The 22998-nt window shown below is 44.2% G+C and overlaps 1 protein-coding gene across 1 annotated transcript; it reads left to right on the top strand.

Moving 5' to 3' along the window:
• Nucleotides 1-330: 330 nt before the first annotated feature.
• Nucleotides 331-22906, top strand: LOC115205725 (shootin-1). Its single transcript, XM_029771994.1, has 17 exons — nucleotides 331-587; nucleotides 3140-3200; nucleotides 8046-8140; nucleotides 8448-8610; nucleotides 9838-9935; nucleotides 11610-11691; nucleotides 12310-12404; nucleotides 16564-16710; nucleotides 17998-18151; nucleotides 18338-18497; nucleotides 18611-18684; nucleotides 18837-18949; nucleotides 19218-19232; nucleotides 19742-19807; nucleotides 19948-20083; nucleotides 20642-20957; nucleotides 21362-22906. The coding sequence occupies exons 1-17, from the start codon at nucleotides 510-512 to the stop codon at nucleotides 21579-21581; spliced, it is 2073 nt and encodes a 690-aa protein (XP_029627854.1). The 5' UTR covers nucleotides 331-509; the 3' UTR covers nucleotides 21582-22906.
• The last annotated feature ends 92 nt before the right edge of the window (nucleotides 22907-22998 follow it).

Raw genomic sequence — 22998 nt, 5'->3', positions numbered from 1 at the left:
CAGCAGCCGATGGTTAAACTCAGATCCTAATTCCATAGAACGGGGCTATTGACCAAATCTGTGTTGTTGAGCATTCTAAGCAAAGATGTGAAATGATGGGCAATTATCATTATTTTTATTATTATAATAATTGTTTTACATTTAGCAGTGAAGACATTGAATGAAACATTTAGCCTAATTACAATGCACAATCAAACTGAAGGGGTGGAGCTTTCATGCTCATCAGCAAATGTAGACGAATACAAGATGAGGACGCATGCGCAATAAACCCTGAGTAGTGGGGCGAAGGGAGGGGGGGACCGGGGGACCGGGGACCGGGGCAGGCGATGCTGTCAGCGAGAGGATTCACTGTGCCTGTCTTATCCATCCTATATAGACATGAAATGCTCTTTCTAAGACACCTCAGCGGATTTGCCAGTTGCTAGGAGTAGCCTAGTTATTTATTTGCTTTCTATAATACGATATTATAAAGTCCAAGATATTAGTTTAGTTATCGGCGGGGGGTCATAATGCTACCGTCTTCATCATCCGGCCTGGTGCAGATGGAAGGATGTGGGGCGGAGACGAGAGATACCCAGAAAATGCAGGTAATAGATGCTCTTCTGTTAAATGTATTTTAGACCTTTTTCAACGATTACAGAAGTAACATAGTAGACATAACGATGTCAAGGCGAGACGTTTTTATTTTTCCCTGCATATATTTGTGCCGGCAGGTTTTGGTGTAGGTATGCTATGCTGAGAGAAATCAAAGGACCGACCCCTCCCAAAATCTCGCTATTCTTGCCATTGATAGGAAAGCCCAGTGTCGGTGAAATTTAGGCAGCTAAAATAATGATTGAATCTCAGTTGAACAAACCTGATTAGAGGTTTGGTTATCTGGTACGTCTTCTTTGATTGTTTGTCATTTTGTCACTTTTTTGTATTTCAGCACTACATCATTTGTTGTTTCTAGAAATTCAATAATCTATGCACTATAAATGAATTCCATCAGGCCTTGACTAAAGGGTCCCACCAAGTAGACCTAGGCCTATTTCATAAACCTTAGCATATTTTAAAATATCTGTAAAGAAAATGTTATTTCAAGCTTTTTAAAACAGTGGTGCTAGGAATGTTTGTTGTTTTTTGTATCTTTGGCAGAGAGCAGGTAGAAAGTGGGTGAAAGTGGGACACGTGCTTTAACAATATGCTAGTCAAGGCAATTTCAGATTAGAACGTCCCTGGCATTACATGGATGATAGTGAAGAGCTTCCTGTAGCTGCTGTTATAGAATAATTGGTAAGAAAATCTAGGTCTATCCTGCCCTAACGGATAATGACCCAATATTGGCCACATACTACCTATTGAATGTACTCTGAATTGTAGAAGGACCATTGTTTTCCATGTACGCTATTACCAAAATAATAAACCATGTAGAAGCAGCTCCCTTGTCTGTCCAACAAACTGAAACTATAGGGAGATAGTCATACAGCAGATCATAGGAGACTGAAACTACAGGGAGATAGTCAAATCAAATCAAATTTATTTATATAGCCCTTCGTACATCAGCTGAAATCTCAAAGTGCTGTACAGAAACCCAGCCTAAAACCCCAAACAGCAAGCAATGCATGTGAAAGAAGCACGGTGGCTGGGAAAAACTCCCTAGGAAAAACTCCTGAGAAAGGCCAAAAACCTAGGAAGAAACCTAGAGAGGAACCAGGCTATGAGGGGTGGCCAGTCCTCTTCTGGCTGTGTCGGGTGGATATTATAACAGAACATGGTCAAGATGTTAAAATGTTCGTAAATGACCAGCATGGTCAAATAATAATAATCATAGTAATTGTCGAGGGTGCAACAAGCACGTCCGGTGAACAGGTCAGGGTTCCGTAGCCGCAGGCAGAACAGTTGAAACTGGAGCAGCAGCATGGCCAGGTGGACTGGGGACAGCAAGGAGTCATCATGCCAGGTAGTCCTGAGGCATGGTCCTAGGGCTCAGGTCCTCCGAGAGAAAGAAAGAAAGAGAGAAAGAGAGAATTAGAGAGAGCATATTTACATTCACACAGGACACCGGATAAGACAAGAGAATACTCCAGATGTAACAGACTGACCCTAGCCCCCCGACACATAAACTACTGCAGCATAAATACTGGAGGCTGAGACAGGAGGGATCAGAAGACACTGTGGCCCCATCCGATGATACCCCCGGACAGGGCCAAACAGGCAGGATATAACCCCACCCACTTTGCCAAAGCACAGCCCCCACACCACTAGAGGGATATCTACAACCACCAACTTACCGTCCGAAGACAAGGCCGAGTATAGCCCACAAAGATCTCCGCCACGGCACAACCCAAAGGGGGGCGCCAACCCAGACAGGAAGACCACGTCAGTGGCTCAACCTACTCAAGTGACGCACCCCTCCCATGGACGGCATGGAAGATAGTCCTACAGCAGATCATAGGAGACTGAAACTAGGGAGATAGTCATACAGCAGATCATAGCAGATCATAGGAGACTGAAACTACAGGGAGATAGTCATACAGCAGATCATAGCAGATCATAGGAGACTGAAACTACAGGGAGATAGTCCTACAGCAGATCATAGGAGACTGAAACTAGGGAGATAGTCATACAGCAGATCATAGCAGATCATAGGAGACTGAAACTACAGGGAGATAGTCCTACAGCAGATCATAGGAGACTGAAACTAGGGAGATAGTCATACAGCAGATCATAGCAGATCATAGGAGACTGAAACTACAGGGAGATAGTCCTACAGCAGATCATAGGAGACTGAAACTAGGGAGATTGTCTCCTATGATCTGCTGTAGGACTAACTACAGGGAGATAGTCCTATAGCAGATCATAGGAGTCCCGTGTGTCTCAGCTCTTGCAACGCCAGGGTTCTGGGTTCAATTCCCATGGAGGACCGTTATAAAAATGTATGTACTCAATACTGTATAGTTTCTCTATATAACAGTGTCTGCTAAATGAGTAACATCTGTGTTGGAATAGTGTGTTGACAGAAGGAAAGTGTCTCAGTGTAGTGAGTTCAGTGTCCTATCCTTCATACCCTACAACAATGAATGACCATGGATTACTGTAATCAATGAACTACTCTTAAATGGATTGTGCGTGAACCCATTGATTCCTGTTTCCTCAGTGCATGAAACTGACTGAAGAGAGAGATGAAGCAGAGAGCCAGCTGAAACACATCAAGAGAGGTGAGTCCCAGACACTAACACACACACATTTGATCAAATAACATTTTATTAGTGACATGCACTGAATACAACAACCTTATAGTGAAATGCTTACTTATGAGCCCCTAACCAATAATGCAGTTAAAAAAATACAGATAAGAAGAAGAAAAAAATGTAACAAGTAATTAAAGAGCAGCAGTAAAATAACAATAGCGAGATTATATACAGGGGGCACCGGTGCAGAGTCAATGTGGAGACTATATACAGGGGGGTACCGGTACAGAGTCAATGTGGAGACTATATACAGGGGGGTACCGGTACAGAGTCAATGTGGAGGCTATATACAGGGGGTACCGGTACAGAGTCAATGTGGAGGCTATATACAGGGGGGTACCGGTACAGAGTCAATGTGGAGACTATATACAGGGGGGTACCGGTACAGAGTCAATGTGGAGACTATATACAGGGGGGTACCGGTACAGAGTCAATGTGGAGACTATATACAGGGGGTACCGGTACAGAGTCAATGTGGAGACTATATACAGGGGGCACCGCTACAGAGTCAATGTGGAGACTATATACAGGGGGGTACCGGTACAGAGTCAATGTGGAGACTATATACAGGGGGGTACCGGTACAGAGTCAATGTGGAGACTATATACAGGGGGGTACCGGTACAGAGTCAATGTGGAGACTATATACAGGGGGGTACCGGTACAGAGTCAATGTGGAGACTATATACAGGGGGGTACCGGTACAGAGTCAATGTGGAGACTATACAGGGGGGTACCGGTACAGAGTCAATGTGGAGACTATATACAGGGGGGTACCGGTACAGAGTCAATGTGGAGACTATATACAGGGGGGTACCGGTACAGAGTCAATGTGGAGACTATATACAGGGGGGTACCGGTACAGAGTCAATGTGCGGGGGCACCGGTTAGTTGAGGTAATATGTACTTGTAGGTAGAGTTATTAAAGTGACGATACATAGATGATAACAACGGAGAGTAGCTGCGGTGTAAAAGAGGGAGTGGGGGGGGACTGTTACACACATTACCCTTCCTCACACCTCTCTACACACCCCTCTGGTGATGACCGTCTCTCCAAACCAGCTCCTGAATGGGTGTGTGTAAGAAGGTATCTCAGTTTCCATGACTACTCAGACCTTCGGCCAACCATAGTCATGGATTTGTGTTTTGGCGACCCTGCCCAGTTCTTCCTAGCAACATGTAATGAAATACCACAGTAGCTCCATTAAAAATTGATTTGGTAAGGAACAAGGTTACAGGGTTGAGTTCTGGAGCGCTGACAGACTGCCTGATTTCATTATGCGAGGTAAGAAAGATAATAATCATGCAACATTCACAGCTACAGTATACTGTAGGTTTAAAGTGTAGCATTAGTATGACACGGTTGATGTGCTATTTTCTCACAGCTTTCAGCTAGCTGTCTTTGGCAATGTTGTATTATAGGTTATGTCATCAGCATTTTGTTCAGATGGTTGGTTGGATCGTTACAAGTCAAGTTCCTGAAATGCTTCTGCTTGACTCTTGTAGAATAGGTAGATCATGTCAGAAGTGTTTACCTTTTGATGTGCTGCATCAGATCATTTTTGTAGTTCTTACATAACCTAATAAAGTTAGATGTGTGTCTCTCCTCAACCAAGCTGGAGCCAATTCCGCTGACAAGTTTCAACCGCCCAGACAGGTTCAGACAGACTTTAAACAGAGAGCTAACCTATTATGTTTGCTGGCCTTTAACCTAAACAATAGATCATCAAAGACAGGTTGCCCTGAATTATGACTGTACACACCTAGACACCATAGGAGCCTTCAGCCAGGGCCAAAAGAAGGGTAGTATCTAAAACGTGTTATTACCAGGTCTTATTATAATCATCAGGGGACTGTGTCTCTCCTCTGTCCCCTGCTGTGGTCGGCATTCATTGATCTCTGATGAGAACCACAAGTCACCACGCCAACACCTCATGTTATTTCACTGCATTATTCAAATCCTCAATTATGAATGATTCATTACTAGAGAAAGAGAGGGACTCTGCTCCTGTGTTCCAGTCTGGCATCTATTCTATTGTGTCCTTTCACTCAGAGTGATACTGTATATTTTATAGGTACATTATACTCTAGTCAATATGGGGAAATACGCTTTTAAAATATCATTTCAAATTGACATGCACTTAAAACAAGAGATATTAGTAACTACAATTGATCATACAATTACCATTGGCTATATAATCTCTGAATATGAAGATTATGAGTTATTAAAGTGTTCTATAATCCTGAAAGTATAGGCTATAGCTATTTGCTTTGCTAGGACCAAAAGTTGGCTGATTACATTCAAACAACAATAATACTTACAAGACCTCATCGCTGACAAACAAGCCGACTCAGGCCTGCAGCGTTGGTACTGTACTTCTCTGACGCAGCGAGCCAGCATGACGCTGCAAATGTCCCTGCTGATTGGCCTAGCTTAGCTCCTCTCCCACCTGACAGCGGTAAGTGCTTGGTGTCTGTAGGGGAAACAGAAAGCAGGCTCATATTTCCCCTACAGTACAATGTCTAGGATAAGAGTCTGTTCCCTCTGTAGAGAAGCTCTTGAGTAAGTCACTGTGTGTGTCCCAAACGGCATCCTATTCCCAGGGTCCTATCTAAAGTAGTGCACTATGTAGGGAATAGGGCCCTATCTAAAGTAGTTGCTCTAAGTAGGGAATAGGGTGCCCTTTGGGACACGATGACTTGCTCAGCGCTCCTCTACAGAGTATATGACACTGTGTTAAAGGCAGGTTTTTGGAGGCAACATTCAGCTCATGGAGCATTAAGCATAGAGGAGTTATTGACCTAGAATCTCTACAACAAGACAGACACGCAGCCCCTCCAGCTCTGCTCTTCCTCTAGTCTCATTACAGAAATACTGGACGTGGAGATCCACTATCCAGGGAGTCAGAGAGGAGTAGTTTAACCGTGGGACAGCTATAGAGATCAGCCTGTCGTCATGTTGTGTGCTGCAGAACTTTCCTACTGCTCCTAAGCGTGATAGCAAGCAGAATCATCGATCCCCTTTCCCAGAATTCTCACTGACTCATGCATGCTCAGTGTCAGACATCAGGGTTAGGATCAACCTACTCCTTTGTAAACATGGTGTAATCAAGCTGGGGATAATATGCAGAGGCATGTGTGTTCAGAAGGCATTAAAGCAAATTGATGAATAAGCATGGACATTTTGAATATTGCGTTAAGATTTAGTGTTTTTGCAACGGAACAATATAATGCATGAATAAACACAGCGGTTGCTTCTGCAGAACACAGAGGACAGGGGGAGTTTTGCAGACTAGGTAGGCTGTTGTATCCCTAGTTGGATGGGTGTCACAGTCAAACAGATGAAAACAGATTATCCCTTGAGGGGCCAGTTTGGAGGCTAGACGTACTGTAGTAGTATAGACACTATAAACTAAGGAGCATTTCAATAGTTAAATTATGGACATCTGGGTGTTGTGGGTGTTCTGGGTCTGCCAATATGCAATGAGTTTGTGCATATGGGAGAATGATTGCACCTCTTTTCCTGACAACAACAGCACCCCCCAAAACATCTAAGAGCATTTTAAGTACTGTAGCCTATGTTTTGAAACAAAAATAACCACTGGCACAAATGCAGGATAAGCTTACATTTTCAATGGAACCACATGGACCTTAGTTAATCTGATTTAGAGTATTACTAATGATTTACAATGAAAAAAGAGCCTGAGCCTTCCTGGTCTCCAATGTAACACGATCTGGCCACATTAGCATGTCACATGGACCCTGCTACAGTTCTGTCTGTCGACAGAGGGAAACTGAATAGCTCAGTAGGGAGAAGGGGAAACAGAGGGAAACTGAATAGCTCAGTAGGGAGAAGGGGAAACAGAGGGAAACTGAATATCTCAGTAGGGAGAAGGGGAAACAGAGGGAAACTGAATAGCTCAGTAGGGAGAAGGGGAAACAGAGAGAAACTGAATAGCTCAGTAGGGAGAAGGGGAAACAGAGATAAAAAGTGAATAGCTCAGTAGGGAGAAGGGGAAACAGAGAGAAACTGAATAGCTCAGTAGGGAGAAGGGGAAACAGAGAGAAACTGAATAGCTCAGTAGGGAGAAGGGGAAACAGAGAGAAACTGAATGGCTCAGTAGGGAGAAGGGGAAACAGAGGGAAACTGAATATCTCAGTAGGGAGAAGGGGAAACAGAGGAAACTGAATGGCTCAGTAGGGAGAAGGGGAAACAGAGGGAAAGTGAATAGCTCAGTAGGGAGAAGGGGAAACAGAGGGAAACTGAATGGCTCAGTAGGGAGAAGGGGAAACTGAGTATCTCAGTAGGGAGAAGGGGAAACAGAGAGAAAGTGAATAGCTCAGTAGGGAGAAGGGGAAACAGAGAGAAACTGAATAGCTCAGTAGGGAGAAGGGGAAACAGAGGGAAACTGAATGGCTCAGTAGGGAGAAGGGGAAACAGAGGGAAACTGAATATCTTAGTAGGGAGAAGGAGAAACAGAGGGAAACTGAACAGCTCAGTAGGGAGAAGGGGAAACAGAGGGAAACTGAATAGCTCAGTAGGGAGAAGGAGAAACAGAGGGAAACTGAATATCTCAGTAGGGAGAAGGAGAAACAGAGGGAAACTGAATATCTCAGTAGGGAGAAGGGGAAACAGAGGGAAACTGAATAGCTCAGTAGGGAGAAGGGGAAATAGAGTAACACAATAGACATGTTGCCTTTCATTCAGTCAGTCATTCATTTATTCAGTCAGTCATTCATTCTTTAAAAAATGAGTCAAATCGTACCATAAAACAATAAAACTAACTGTAATGTAATGTTTTTTGTATTCCAGTTTCCCAAATGGTGATTGAGGAGGTGAGCGTTCTGCAGACTCAGCTGGAGATAGAAAAATCCTGCAGAGAAAATGCTGAGGCCCTTGCCACCAAGGTAAGAGACTGACACTGCTTGACTTAGTAGTTAAGTAGTGGTATACCATTACTCCCTGGGCCCTGGGCCCTGCCAAGAGGTGGTGATTCAAAAGGATTCAAAAAGACAAGCATTTTTACATGTTTATATGTATAATGTTTATTTCCATAAGCCTTTGATGTGTAGGCTACAGTACATACATATCTTACAATATTACAGTCAACATGCCAAATCAGTGTATGTTTCTGCGTGCTATTGGCCTCTGTTATCAGCTTTATATAATTTGTCTTTATCATATATAATCCAGTGTGTTTTGTTTGTCCCCCAGTTGAACAGTGAGAACAGGAAGCTGAAGTATCTGAGCCTGTCGTCTCGACCCTGTCTGGATGAGATGCTACCTAGCATCACAGACTGCATGCCTCTGGAAGAGGAGCCAGACACACAGGACACCAGCCCTGACCCGTACAGCCAGTACCAACAACAGGGTAAAGGTAGCTACCAGACCCGTACACAGACAGTACCGGGTAGCTACCAGACCAGTACACAGACAGTACCGGGTAGCTACCAGACCCGTACACAGACAGTACCGGGTAGCTACCAGACCCGTACACAGACAGTACCGGGTAGCTACCAGACCCGTACACAGACAGTACCGGGTAGCTACCAGACCAGTACACAGACAGTACCGGGTAGCTACCAGACCCGTACACAGACAGTACCGGGTAGCTACCAGACCCGTACACAGACAGTACCGGGTAGCTACCAGACCAGTACACAGACAGTACCGGGTAGCTACCAGACCCGTACACAGACAGTACCGGGTAGCTACCAGACCAGTACACAGACAGTACCGGGTAGCTACCAGACCAGTACACAGACAGTACCGGGTAGCTACCAGACCAGTACACAGACAGTACCGGGTAGCTACCAGACCCGTACACAGACAGTACCGGGTAGCTACCAGACCAGTACACAGACAGTACCGGGTAGCTACAAGACCCGTACACAGACAGTACCAGGTAGCTACCAGACCAGTACACAGACAGTACCGGGTAGCTACCAGACCAGTACACAGACAGTACCGGGTAGCTACCAGACCAGTACACAGACAGTACCGGGTAGCTACCAGACCAGTACACAGACAGTACCGGGTAGCTACCAGACCAGTACACAGACAGTACCGGGTAGCTACCAGACCCGTACACAGACAGTACCGGGTAGCTACCAGACCAGTACACAGACAGTACCGGGTAGCTACCAGACCAGTACACAGACAGTACCGGGTAGCTACCAGACCCGTACACAGACAGTACCGGGTAGCTACCAGACCACTACACAGACAGTACCGGGTAGCTACCAGACCAGTACACAGACAGTACCGGGTAGCTACCAGACCAGTACACAGACAGTACCGGGTAGCTACCAGACCCGTACACAGACAGACACACATGACCCCAGCCCTGACCCGTACAGCCAGTACCAACAGCAGGTCAACGCTATATCAGACCCTTTGTCTAGATTTGTCTTGACAGGGTAATGGACTGACTGCAATGAAATTATGTTGTGCCTGTACAGCATATTAGGTTTCACCCTTCTGTTGTTTTTTCTAATGGTATTTCCAGTAACAAGTTAAACCATGTTAAAATGTCAGAATATTAGAAGTAGTAAAGAGATGTCATCACGTCGTGTCACCCAGGAACCTTTTTCTTCCCCTCCAGAGCTGCAGGAGACAGTGAGCAGTCTGCTGCAAGAGAAGAAGTGGCTTGCCTGTCAGCTTCAAGTGCAGCAGAGACAGATTGAAGAGCTCACGGCCCTGGTGAGTATCCACTACCAGGCCTGGTAATCAATACCTCACAGGAGGACTGTCTCAGACAGGCACAGAATGTGTCTCTCTGTCTGCTTGGGGTGGGACTCTGAGGACTGCTGCGAGAACTTGTATTATATTATGTGAGTTTGAATGAAGAATATCTGTCTAAAGTTTTCATAGTTTTGATATGTACACTGAACAAAAATATAAATTAGTTACAGTTCATATAAGGAAATTAGTCAATTGAAATACATTAATTGGGCCTTAATGTATGGATTTCACATGACTGGGAATACAGATATGCATCTGTTGGTCACAGACACCTTAAAAAAAAGTAGGGGTGTGGATCAGAAAACCAGTCGGTATCTGGTGTGACCACCATTTGCCTCATGCAGCGCAACACATCTGCTTCACTTAGAGTTGATCAGGCTGTTGATTGTGGCCTGTGGACTGTTGTCCCACTCCTCTTCAATGGCTGTGTGAAGTTGCTGGATATTGGTGGGAACTGGAACACGCTGTCGTACACGTCGACCCAGAGCATCTCAAACATGCTCCATGGGTGACATGTCTGGTGAGTATGCAGACCATGGGAGAACTGGTACATTTCAGCTTCCAGGAATTGTGTACAGATCCTTGCGACATGGGGCTGTGCATTATCATGCTGAAACATGAGGTGATGGCGGTGGATGAATGGTGCAACAATGGGCCTCAGGATCTCGACATGGTTTCTCTGTGCATTTAAATTTCCTTCGATAAAATGCAATTGTGTTCGTTGTCCGTAGCTTACGCCTGCCCCATACCATATCATCAAACAGCTCACCCACACAACACCATACACACTGTCTGCCATCTGCCTGATATTGTTGAAACTGGGATTCATCCGTGAAGAGCATATTTCTCCAGCGTGCCAGTGGCCATCTAAGGTTTGCCCAGTCGTTTACCATCCTGAACTGCAGCCAGTTCAAGACCCTGGTGAGGATGACGAGCACGCAGATGAGCTTCCCTGAGACAGTTTCTGACAGTTTGTGCAAAAATTATTTGGTTTTGCAAACCCACAGTTTCATCAGCTGTCCGGGTGGCTCGTCTCAGGGTGACGAAGCTGGATGTGGAGGTCCTGGGCTGACTTGGTTACACATGGTCTGCGGTTGCGAGGCCGGTTGGACGTACTGTAAATTCTCTAAAACGACATTGGAGGCGGCTTATGGTAGAGAAATTAACATTGAATTATCTGGCAACAGCTCTGGTGGACATTCTTGTAGTCAGCATGCCAATTGCATGCTCTCTCAGAACTTGAGACATCTGTGGCATTGTTGTGTGATAAAACAGCACATTTTAGAGTGGCCCTTTATTGTCCACAGCTCAAGGTGCACCTGTGTAATGATCATGCCGTTTAATCCGTTTCTTGAGGTCAGGTGGATGGATTATCTTGGCAAAGGAGAAAAATGCTCACTAACAGGGATTTAAACAAATTTGTGTACAAAATTTGAGAGAAATAAGCTTTTTGTGCATATGAAACATATCTGGAATATTTTATTTCAGCTCATGAAACATGGGACCAACACTTGACATGTTGTGTTTATATTTTAGTTCAGTGTATTATATTCTCAGTCGTGTTGAAGCACCATAAACCTTGATTGTTTCTGCTTTACCAGCCTTTCTGCTCCATTCTCATTGTTTCTGTAGACTGAGAAGGAGCAGGCTGAAATGAAGGAGCTTCACAAAACCATGGAGCAACAAAGCAAGACCATCAAGAGGTTTAATAGAGGTGAGTTACATGACAGTCTATCCACTACCCACTGTGTTCATATGTTTCTGGTTGGCTACTGTCCATCATGTATAGACCAGGGACTGTGGTGTAGTAGGCATTGGGACAGTTACATTTCATACCAGTAATACTGTATATAGAGAGATACAATGTGTGCGTTGATTTATATGCGTCTGTGTGGCGCTGCCACAAGAGCTGTACTAAACTCCTGTCAGCTGTCTATAAGGTAATATATGTGGGGGTGGCTGTGTAGCTGGCAGCTGGCTGTCTTCCTGTAAAGACCAGGCTCTCCCTCCCTCCCAACACACACACACACACACACACACACACCCTGCTCACCATCCTTAATCAACTGTCGAGGGCATGCTACTGCTCCACAGTCTCCCCCTCAGAGACTTCATCCTGGTAGAGAGGGGGCTACACAGCAGATGGCCCTCTTCTTTCTCCCCTGCTGTTACTATATTACAGTGATCTGGAAACAGCTTCAGGCTTTCAGTTAGACCGTCCTCCCTGAGTGGCTATGTTTTATTGTTTTACTGTAGTTATGCTTTAATCCCTCGTTCTCTCTCTCTCCATCTCTCATCTCTTTCTTTCTCATCTCTCTCTCTCTCTCTTCAGTGTCTGTGATGGCTACTACAGAGTATGAGGAGATGAAGGAGCAGCTGGATTTGGAGCAGAGCTTGAGGGTGAAGGCTGAGGCGTATGCCCACGAGGTAGACAGACAGACAGACAGACAGACAGACAGACAGACAGACAGACAGACAGACAGACAGACAGACAGACAGACAGACAGACAGACAGACAGACAGACAGACAGACAAGGGAAGACTCATATCAGACATGAGGGCTGGATAATGACACTGTACTCTGCCATTATCTTAAATCACCATGTTAATTAATTACTTGTACAAATGTTTGTCGTCTTTGGCTGTGTGATAGCTAACATCTACGAATGTTTTATTACTTTACTTTTCTTCTCTCCTAATGTTCAAATTAGTCTTAAATAAACATAGAACTATATTCTCACTATAATTATTTATTCATAATAATTTTGTGTTGAGGAATGGTGCGCATAGATTTTCCTGAATGCATGTTTACTGACCTCCAATAACAGAAATCCTCCAGATCTAGGGTTTCTAGCAGTATTAGTCCTAGTCTGGGGACTGACAGCAGCAACAGTATTAGTCCTAGTCTGGGGACTGACAGCAGCAACATTACTAGTCCTAGTCTGGGGACTGACAGCAGCAACAGTACTAGTCCTAGTCTGGGGACTGACAGCAGCAACAGTACTAGTCCTAGTCTGGGGACTGACAGCAGCAACAGTATTAGTCCTAGTCTGGGGACTGACAGCAGCAACAGTATTAGTTCTAGTCTGGGGACTGACAGCAGCAACAGTACTAGTCCTAGTCTGGGGACTGACAGCAGCAACAGTACTAGTCCTAGTCTGGGGACTGACAGCAGCAACAGTACTAGTCCTAGTCTGGGGACTGACAGCAGCAACAGTACTAGTCCTAGTCTGGGGACTGACAGCAGCAACAGTCCTAGTCTGGGGACTGACAGCAGCAACATTACTAGTCCTAGTCTGGGGACTGACAGCAGCAACAGTATTAGTCCTAGTCTGGGGACTGACAGCAACAGTACTAGTCTGGGGACTGACAGCAGCAACAGTACTAGTCCTAGTCTGGGGACTGACAGCAGCAACAGTATTAGTCCTAGTCTGGAGACTGACAGCAGCAACAGTATTAGTCCTAGTCTGGGGACTGACAGCAACAGTACTAGTCTGGGGACTGACAGCAGCAACAGTACTAGTCCTAGTCTGGGGACTGACAGCAGCAACAGTATTAGTCCTAGTCTGGGGACTGACAGCAGCAACAGTACTAGTCCTAGTCTGGGGACTGACAGCAGCAACAGTATTAGTCCTAGTCTGGGGACTGACAGCAGCAACAGAATTGGTCCTAGTCTGGGGACTGACAGCAGCAACAGTATTGGTCCTAGTCTGGGGACTGACAGCAGCAACAGTATTAGTCCTAGTCTGGGGTCTGACAGCAGCAACAGTATTAGTTCTAGTCTGGGGACTGACAGCAGCAACAGTACTAGTCCTAGTCTGGGGACTGACAGCAGCAACATTACTAGTCCTAGTCTGGGGACTGACAGCAGCAACAGTATTAGTCCTAGTCTGGGGACTGACAGCAGCAACAGTATTAGTCCTAGTCTGGGGACTGACAGCAACAGTACTAGTCTGGGGACTGACAGCAACAGTATTAGTCCTAGTCTGGGGACTGACAGCAGCAACAGTACTAGTCCTAGTCTGGGGACTGACAGCAGCAACAGTACTAGTCCTAGTCTGGGGACTGACAGCAGCAACAGTACTAGTCCTAGTCTGGGGACTGACAGCAGCAACAGTATTAGTCCTAGTCTGGGGACTGACAGCAGCAACAGTACTAGTTCTAGTCTGGGGACTGACAGCAACAACAGTCCTAGTCCTAGTCTGGGGACTGACAGCAGCAACAGTACTAGTCCTAGTCTGGGGACTGACAGCAGCAGTATTAGTCCTAGTCTGGGGACTGACAGCAGCAGTATTAGTTCTAGTCTGGGGACTGACAGCAGCAACAGTACTAGTTCTAGTCTGGGGACTGACAGCAACAGTACTAGTTCTAGTCTGGGGACTGACAGCAGCAACACTACTAGTCCTAGTCTGAGGACTGACAGCAGCAACAGTACTAGTCCTAGTCTGGGGACTGACAGCAGCAACAGTATTAGTTCTAGTCTGGGGACTGACAGCAGCAACAGTATTAGTCCTAGTCTGGGGACTGACAGCAGCAGCACAGACTCAGCAATGCTTTGAAGGGCACACATTTGCTTGGGGGAACCACATTCACAGTAATGGGGTGTATTGTTATCTGTTATGCTGCTTGGCCTGAGGCTGGAGAGGGGGTTCTCTTGAGAATTCTGGCTGTGGTTGTTGTAGAAGAAAAAGAAATGCACACCGATTAAGGTGATGTACTGGCTAGCGGAGTAGAACACTTGAAAATAAGGAAATCTTGAAAATAAGAGACCAATTGGTACACTGATTTACCACCCCAAGATATTCTTGAACAACGTCTATTTGCCTCCTTACTGGATGGAAGTTACAGGTGTAATGGCTGTGCTCAATGCAATGGCACTTATAAATGTACATCCTTCAAACTCCCACAAACAGGGAAACAGATCCCAGTCAAAGGTGTTATCACATGCTCAACTAAGGTAGTTATTTATCTTATAACTTGTCCTTATGGTAAAAATGATGTGGGTAAAACAAAGCGTGAATTAAAAGTACGTATCTCAGAGCATCGTAGCACCATTAGGTGCAAAAACTTGACTTACCCAGTTGCAGCCCACTTTTTGGAAGCAAACCATTCGATTTCGTCTCTGCGTTATATTGGCATCGAACATGTCACCCTCCCGAGGAGAGGGGGTGACCTTGATAATTTATTGTTAAAACGAGAGGCTGCCTGGATCTTTAATTTAAAGACCCTTGCTCCCTTCGGTCTCAACATAGACTTTGATCTTGTGCCATTCTTGTGATTATTGTGACTTTGCCATTGTAATTGTTTGTAAGCTTGTGTAGTCTAAAATGAGTCTATGATCGTATGCTATCCATTCGTTTTTTTGTATGGTGTTCTTTGTATGCCATTTTTATATTTGAGAATTAACCAATGATATTAGGCCACACTTGGCCATGATTACAGACACCTGTGTGTCTTTTGACACTATATAAACGAGTCATCCCGCAGTGTTTGTGATCATACCCTGATGAAGACAGCTTGGCTGTCGAAATGTTGGATATTACATTTTTGCATCTGAGCTCCTAGAGTGTGCGGCTCTCCCTTATTTTCATGTGGTTGTTGTAGACCATTTAGATAAAACAACGCATGCTTACATCCTGCTTCATGCTACAGTCTAATGCTTCCATATCCTGCTTCCTGCTACAGTCTAATGCTTCCATATCCTGCTTCATGCTACAGTCTAATGCCTCTATATCCTGCTTTATGCTACAGTCTAATGCATCTATATCCTGCTTTATGCTACAGTCTAATGCCTCTATATCCTGCTTTATGCTACAGTCTAATGCTTCCATATCCTGCTTCCTGCTACAGTCTAATGCTTCCATATCCTGCTTCATGCTACAGTCTAATGCCTCTATATCCTGCTTTATGCTACAGTCTAATGCATCTATATCCTGCTTTATGCTACAGTCTAATGCCTCTATATCCTGCTTTATGCTACAGTCTAATGCATCTATATCCTGCTTTATGCTACAGTCTAATGCATCTATATCCTGCTTTATGCTACAGTCTAATGCATCTATATCCTGCTTTATGCTACAGTCTAATGCATCTATATCCTGCTTTATGCTACAGTCTAATGCCTCTATATCCTGCTTTATGCTACAGTCTAATGCATCTATATCCTGCTTTATGCTACAGTCTAATGCCTCTATATCCTGCTTTATGCTACAGTCTAATGCATCTATATCCTGCTTTATGCTACAGTCTAATGCATCTATATCCTGCTTTATGCTACAGTCTAATGCATCTATATCCTGCTTCATGCTACAGTCTAATGCTTCCATATCCTGCTTTATGCTACAGTCTAATGCATCTATATCCTGCTTCATGCTACAGTCTAATGCATCTATATCCTGCTTTATGCTACAGTCTAATGCCTCTATCCTGCTTTATGCTACAGTCTAATGCCTCTATATCCTGCTTTATGCTACAGTCTAATGCTTCTATATCCTGCTTCATGCTACAGTCTAATGCTTCCATATCAAGAGAACCTGGGTCTGTTGTCTTTTAAAACACCTGCTCCCTCCCTCCTCCCCTCCTACAGATGTTGGTGAAACAGAAAGAGGCTAACAGACAGAGTATGATCCTGCTGCAGAACGCTGACCCCAGCCTGCAGCTGATCAAGGCTCTGGAGGACGTGGCTAATGTTACCAAGACTCTGGAGCAGGAGAGACTGCAGCATCACCAGAAGGTAGGTCATGGATGGATGGATGGATGGATGGATGGATGGATGGATGGATGGATGGATGGATGGATGGATGGATGGATGGATGGATGGATAGATAGATAGATAGATAGATAGATAGATGGTCTGACTACCTCATAGGACTACAACAGTTATAGGTAGCATCACCAGAAGGTAGGCCTCACAGTCCCAGTCTGACTCCTAGATAGATACAGTATATATCTCTAGGGTCTGACTACCCTCACTGGTTTCCCATGAGGCAGTTTCTGTACTCCAGCTGTGGCCAAACCTGCAAAGTCATCACCTCTCAGATCTCCACCCCCAGTACCCACAACACATGACATGATGCTATGATGGGCGTTTGTTTGAAGCTGTCCAGCCCACAGGATTCCTCCCTAATTAATTTGGCGGTGGTTGGTTTGTCCTGAATCAAGCGATCATAAGCTACCATCTTTCCCTCTGACAGTATATTATATTTTCCTACAGACAGCAGGCTACATTACAGACATATGTCTGACAGATCTAGCTTCTGTAACTGATCTTTCTCAGCACCATGTAGACAAGCTGATCTTTATTACAGACAGAAACAGTCCTCAGCACTCCCCCTCAGACCATCCCGCAGGTGAAGAAGCAGGATATGGAAGTCCTGGGCTGGCGTGGTTACATGTGGTCTGTGGTTGCGAGGCCGGTTGGACATACTTTCAAATGTTCTAAAACAACGTTGAAGGCGGCTTATAGTGTAGAAATTAATGTTAAATTCTCTGGCAACAGCTCTGGTGGGCATTCCTGCAGTCAGCATGCCAATTGCATGCTCTCTCAGAACTTGAGACATCTGGGGCATTGTGTTGTGTGACAAAACTATACATTTTAAAGTGGCCTTTTATTGTCCCCAGTACAAGGTGCACCTGTGTAATGATCATGCTGTTTAATCAGCTTCTTGATATGCTACACCTGTCAGGTGGATGGATTATCTTGGCAAAGGAGAAATGCTCACTAACAGGGATGTAAACAAACTTGTGCACAATATTTGAGAAGCTTTTTTTGTATATGGAAAATGTCTGGGATTTTATTTCAGCTCATGAAACATGGGACCAACACTTTACATGATGCGTTTATATTTTTCTTCAGTGTTGTTTTAGCAAGGCAAAGAGCAGAATTGCTAATCTTGATCACATAATGAGTAGGTCTTTGGGTGCAAGGTGATTTGTAAATCAGTGATTCTGCGCAGTCCAACTGAAATATAGTCAATCTGGAACTCAAACACACTGGTTGTCTCCATCCATCTCCATGTAGGTGAAGGCTCTGGAGGCTGAGCTACAGGAGTACTCTCTGAAACAGCAGATAGCAGAGCTGCAGAGCCAGCTGGAACTGATGGAGGAGGAGAAGAGAGAGACAGAGGGACGTCTGCAGGAGATAGAGAAGAAGAACCGTGACCTAGAGAAAAGAGGTGAGGAGGACACCTACGGGCTGTCAATCACATCACACTGTGGGTAACCACAGCTTTTATTCCTGGAGCTTTGTGAAATGAATACGTCTCCAGCAGTACCAGTGGAATAGATAGTTGTCCATCTTCTCGTGTTAAAAGACTGGTGACCCAGGCTTCATCTAACACATCTGTCTTTTATATCTTTAGTGCAAGAGCTGCTGCAGGTCCAGAAGAGCACTGAGACCTCACCAGGCCCTGAACCAGGGATCGCCCCACCCCCCGCCCCTGTTCCCCAGCCCCCTCCACCCCCACCACCACCCCCTCCCCCTCCTCCACCCCCTCCTCCATCACGATGCAACCCTCTCAGGTAAGACAATAGGCTATTATTATGTTGTGTACAGGCTTGCATGGAGGGATGAATGCTCCAACCACCAATCTGTCTAATCATACTGGGTTTAATTTACTCTTTTCATTCAATAGCTCACTGATTGCAATCATGAGGAAATCATCCAAGGGTTCAAAGGGGGGATCCCCGAAGTTGGAACAAGCTCCTGGTAGGTTTGAAATCACTGCGAATCAAATCTGCACCTGCCAGAATAATATAGAACATAGAGAACATGATTCAAATAGTCATTCATAATTGAGGAATTTCTTATTTTAAAATCACACATCTTTACAATATTATCCATCTCTCCTTGTCCTGTAGAAGAAGGTGCAGAAGGAGGTACAGATGACGTCAAAGTGAAGGCAGTAAATGAGATGATGGAGAGGATTAAACATGGAGTGGTTCTGAGGCCTGTCAAGGGAGGAGACACTAAGGTGAAGAGGTCAACAGTTCAAGTTTTGTTTAAATAATTGTCTTGGAAAAGTGTGGAAATATAGACTCTACTTAATGTTGTCAAACTGTGGAAATATAGACCCTACTTAATGTTCCCAACTGTGGAAATATAGACCCTACTTAATGTTGTCAAACTGTGGAAATATAGACCCTACTTAATGTTGTCAAACTGATTACTCCCTTATTTCTAATCAACTGACTGTCTCTTCCCATGTCGTGTTTTCTAATCAACTGACTGTCTCCCCAAAGAGAGTTGCCGTAAAAGTGAGTATATTGACTTTTACATCAATTTTGTGAAAGGGAAGTCTCTCTGGATCCTAAAATCACAACAAAACGGCATGCTAAACCCCCACATCACAAAGATAATCCACATCATATGGTACTAGAGTGAGATGGATTATAGCAGTTCTGTTATTCATCTCTTACTAAAACCAGTCTTCAGTTTGGCTTTTGGCATGGCCTCTTTCTCTTTGTGTAACATTGTCCATGGATTACCTCACAGTGTAGACTGACGGAGACCACATGGCTGCCGCTTTCATTTCATTTATGTTATATTGATTGACAAAATCACCATGACAACTTGCAGGCTCAGAGGGGCTATGAGGAGAAAATCAATAAAAATGGCCCCCAGCTTTCAAATATAGACCAGCTATGTGATAAAAGCTAACACCAGCTGCCAGGCCCAATGTGTGTGTGAGCACATAAGTAAAATGTGTGTTATGTCCTCTTTATTAACTTAGTTGATGTATTAATACCATTCTCTGAACCCCTAGCAACCTCCAGTAATGGAAGTAAAACTCCCACAGGAGAGTGCCATGGAAGAACTGAAAGGCATTCTGGTATGTAATTTATTTGTTATTTTATTAGCCTTATTATAAGACATTATAAAAGCTCATATATGCTTTTAATAAGTGACAAAAAACCTATATATCTGTTACCAACAGTAAAACATGTTGTCTGTGTTTCTGGACCCCCCCAGGAGACGGTGAAGAAGAGTCCTAGTCGGGGGTCTCAGGAGTCAGTCCCATCCCCCCCAGGGAAGAGCCCTGTCAGCAGTGAGCTGGAGGTCATCCTCAGGCGGAGACGTAAACAGGCCTGTGACTCTGGAGATGGAGGTAGCAACACCATTTGTCTGTTTGTTTAGGTTTCTTTCATTCTTCTAAAATAGGTATGAATAGACTATATGAGTGGTGTGCTGAAAAAAAAGAGATGCACATTCTAACCTTGACTATTCTACATATCCCCACCAGAGGGCTCAATACACCCTGTCATGATCATATGCATACAGTACTCTAATGATTAAACTATAGACCAGGGCATGCATGATGTCACTATTCATTAGGGGTGAGCCACATTCACGTGTTGTGAATTCAATAATAATTATAGAGTGTAGTCTTTGCAACCAGTTCTTAGACAATCAACAGTGTGTTATCTTTGCCTTTGCCTATGTCCAGGGACAACCAAGTGTCATGAACCAGTTTAGATGTTAGGCCTACAGTGTGGTTGGTAAAAACTTGCATCACTGTTTACTTTGTGAAATGCCAGTCAAATATGTGATTGTTTATGCTCCTAGATCATATAGTAATCTACTGGAGATAGTAACCCACAGAGAGAGTGAACATGCTGTTCTCTTACATCATGTCCCTACTAACCCCTTTGTCTCGCTCCCTCAGATGAGAGCAGGGACGGACAAATAAGCAAGGTCTCCTCCTCTGACAGCCTGAACGGGAGGCACAGCCAGAGCTCCCACAGCTCCGACAGCTCAGGCAAAGAGCCAGAGGGGCCTACAGGGCCAGGGCCTGGGCAGAGCCCCAGAGAGCCAGCCTCCCCCAGCGGAAGGGGCCCCGGCCCAGCCGTAGCAGCCAGGCGCAGGTCAGACTCTGGCCAAGAGCCCCAAGCAGGGTCCTGGCAGGACAGGAGGTCCTGTACTTCTTTGTCTGAGAAAGAGGCCTACTCCGAGGCGGCGGTAACCAATGGATGCATTGTCAGGTAATGTACATCTATTATGGTGACTATCCTCATGTTAATTATTTCAGCTAAATTGGCTCACATATGATAGGTACAACTACGATATGTCTCTGGTTTGAATACCCTAGCCGACAAAATGAAACACCTGTCGATGTGCCCTTGAGCAAGGCACTTAACTCTAATTTGCTCCAGGGGAGCCGTACTACTGTGGCAGACCCTTGAAAACAACACGTTTCACTGCACCTATCCGGTGTGTAACAAAACTTTTTTTTTTACTATAAGAATCAAAGGGGGTAATTTCTTATTTTCAAACAAAATTATTCTTTCAAAGACTTTGTTGGTGCATCTTTTAGTTGGTGCAGAATACATGTATGAAAATGTGAAGGACTTTTAAAAGAGGACTCACCCTTGTTGTGTTCCAACAGTGGGGAGGAGCCTGAGAAGCAGAAGCCTGAGAAGCAGAAGCCTGAGAAGCAGAAGCCTGAGAAGCAGAAGCCTGAGAAATGGGCACCACAGTCCAACGGAATCAGCCACCTAAACCCTGGTCTGACTGTGGAGTCAGACACGCATGCCACACTCTCTCCAAGCGTTTCCGCAGGGCCCAACCCACTCAGCGGGAATGGGAGTACAGATGCAGAGTGTTGAAGGTCGGCTCCAGAGGTCCCTGGGCAACCAGGAAGGCAGGCATGCTGAGGAAAGCTGCACAATTTGCACAGAATCTCAGTTATCTGCAGTTCGACTTAATTAAAAAAGTGTTCAGTTATTTTATTTGATGCACAAATGATCTCGATTGGATGTGTCTTTGTGTCATCATCTGATGAAATGCACTGTTTTAGAATCCAACCTTTTTTTTAATCAGTTCTTTCTCTTCCTCACCCTGTTATAGTGAACAGGAATTGAATGATACTTATAATCTACAGTATAGCACAAACTTATTTGATGCAAGTTCTGCTTCTTCCTTACTTTTCCTGAATCTAAAGAAGACATTATCCTACTACCGTAAGATTTTCAGTACAGTTACTGCTTACTTTATGCAGCAGAAGCACCACCTAAACATCGATAAAGAACTATGTTTACCATCTGGGTCATCATTAGCAAATAGGATACAGATATTGCACATTATGAAGGTACTTTTGCTATTTCAAACTGTTTCAGTTTGTGAACTATCTTTAATGTCTAATCGATGCAACTACAGCGTAGGGATGCAAATGAAAGCCATGCACATGTTTCAATCAAAAATAGCCTACCATCCTTGAGGATTAGGTGCTTGTGTACTCAGTCTACCTCGTATTAGACACACTTGCCTCTTGACTATCCTAAATTGTATTTAACGGGAAAAACATGATATAGTATCATCTTCATGCAATGGCACAACATTTGTAAATGACTTCCACCTACATTCCCAAGCTGTATAAGGTGCTTTGTTCATATTTGCTGGGATACTCCCATTGTTTCATTACTGCTGTAACCTGATTTTGTCCTGTGTGTTCCCCACCTGTATTATGTTAGTAGGTAAGGCTTTCAGATATCTAGTACAACCTAAAACAACAGGATTACAGAGGTTACAAACTCAACTGATACAGCAACTTAATCTAAGAAATAAATACATTTGAAGGCTCATAGGACAGTCACTCTCACACACATCATGACATTGTAAATGTTTTCTTAAAAATATAGAAACAACGTTGAGAGCATTGACTCTATTGTAAGTCATTTCTATTGAGCCTTCTTTCATGTTTTCCAGATGCAATTATTTACTAAGTCTTAAACCTATCACCATTTTCTCAATTCCATTTTTATTTATCAGGCAAGCAGCTGATGAACAAGGAAATAACTGGACTGAGTTTGTGTGAATCTTGATATTGTGTGTGTTTGGGATTTGAAAATGAAGTGATGTTTTTTTTTAAAACATTTCCATTGATGTTCATTTTTCAATTGTATGAAATAAAATTACCCAATTCAAACAACAAGACTTGTACTTGTATCTACTTTTCCATCTTTATGTGTGTAGTTTATGACTAATATTAGATCATTACTGCCGAACTGAACTCCATTTCAAACA

Source organism: Salmo trutta, chromosome 13, assembly GCF_901001165.1.
Source record: "Salmo trutta chromosome 13, fSalTru1.1, whole genome shotgun sequence".
NCBI lineage: Eukaryota > Metazoa > Chordata > Actinopteri > Salmoniformes > Salmonidae > Salmo > Salmo trutta.
Note: the sequence above shows the minus strand (reverse complement) of the source record. Positions and strands in the feature narration are given on the sequence as shown.

Coding starts and splice junctions, on each gene's coding strand:
- LOC115205725 (XM_029771994.1), top strand. CDS start 510: ATGCTACCGTCTTCATCATCCGGCCTGGTGCAGATGGAAGGATGTGGG. Junction 8,141..8,447: donor CTGAGGCCCTTGCCACCAAG/GTAAGAGACTGA, acceptor TTTGTCCCCCAG/TTGAACAGTGAGAACAGGAA. Junction 12,405..16,563: donor CTGAGGCGTATGCCCACGAG/GTAGACAGACAG, acceptor CCCCTCCTACAG/ATGTTGGTGAAACAGAAAGA.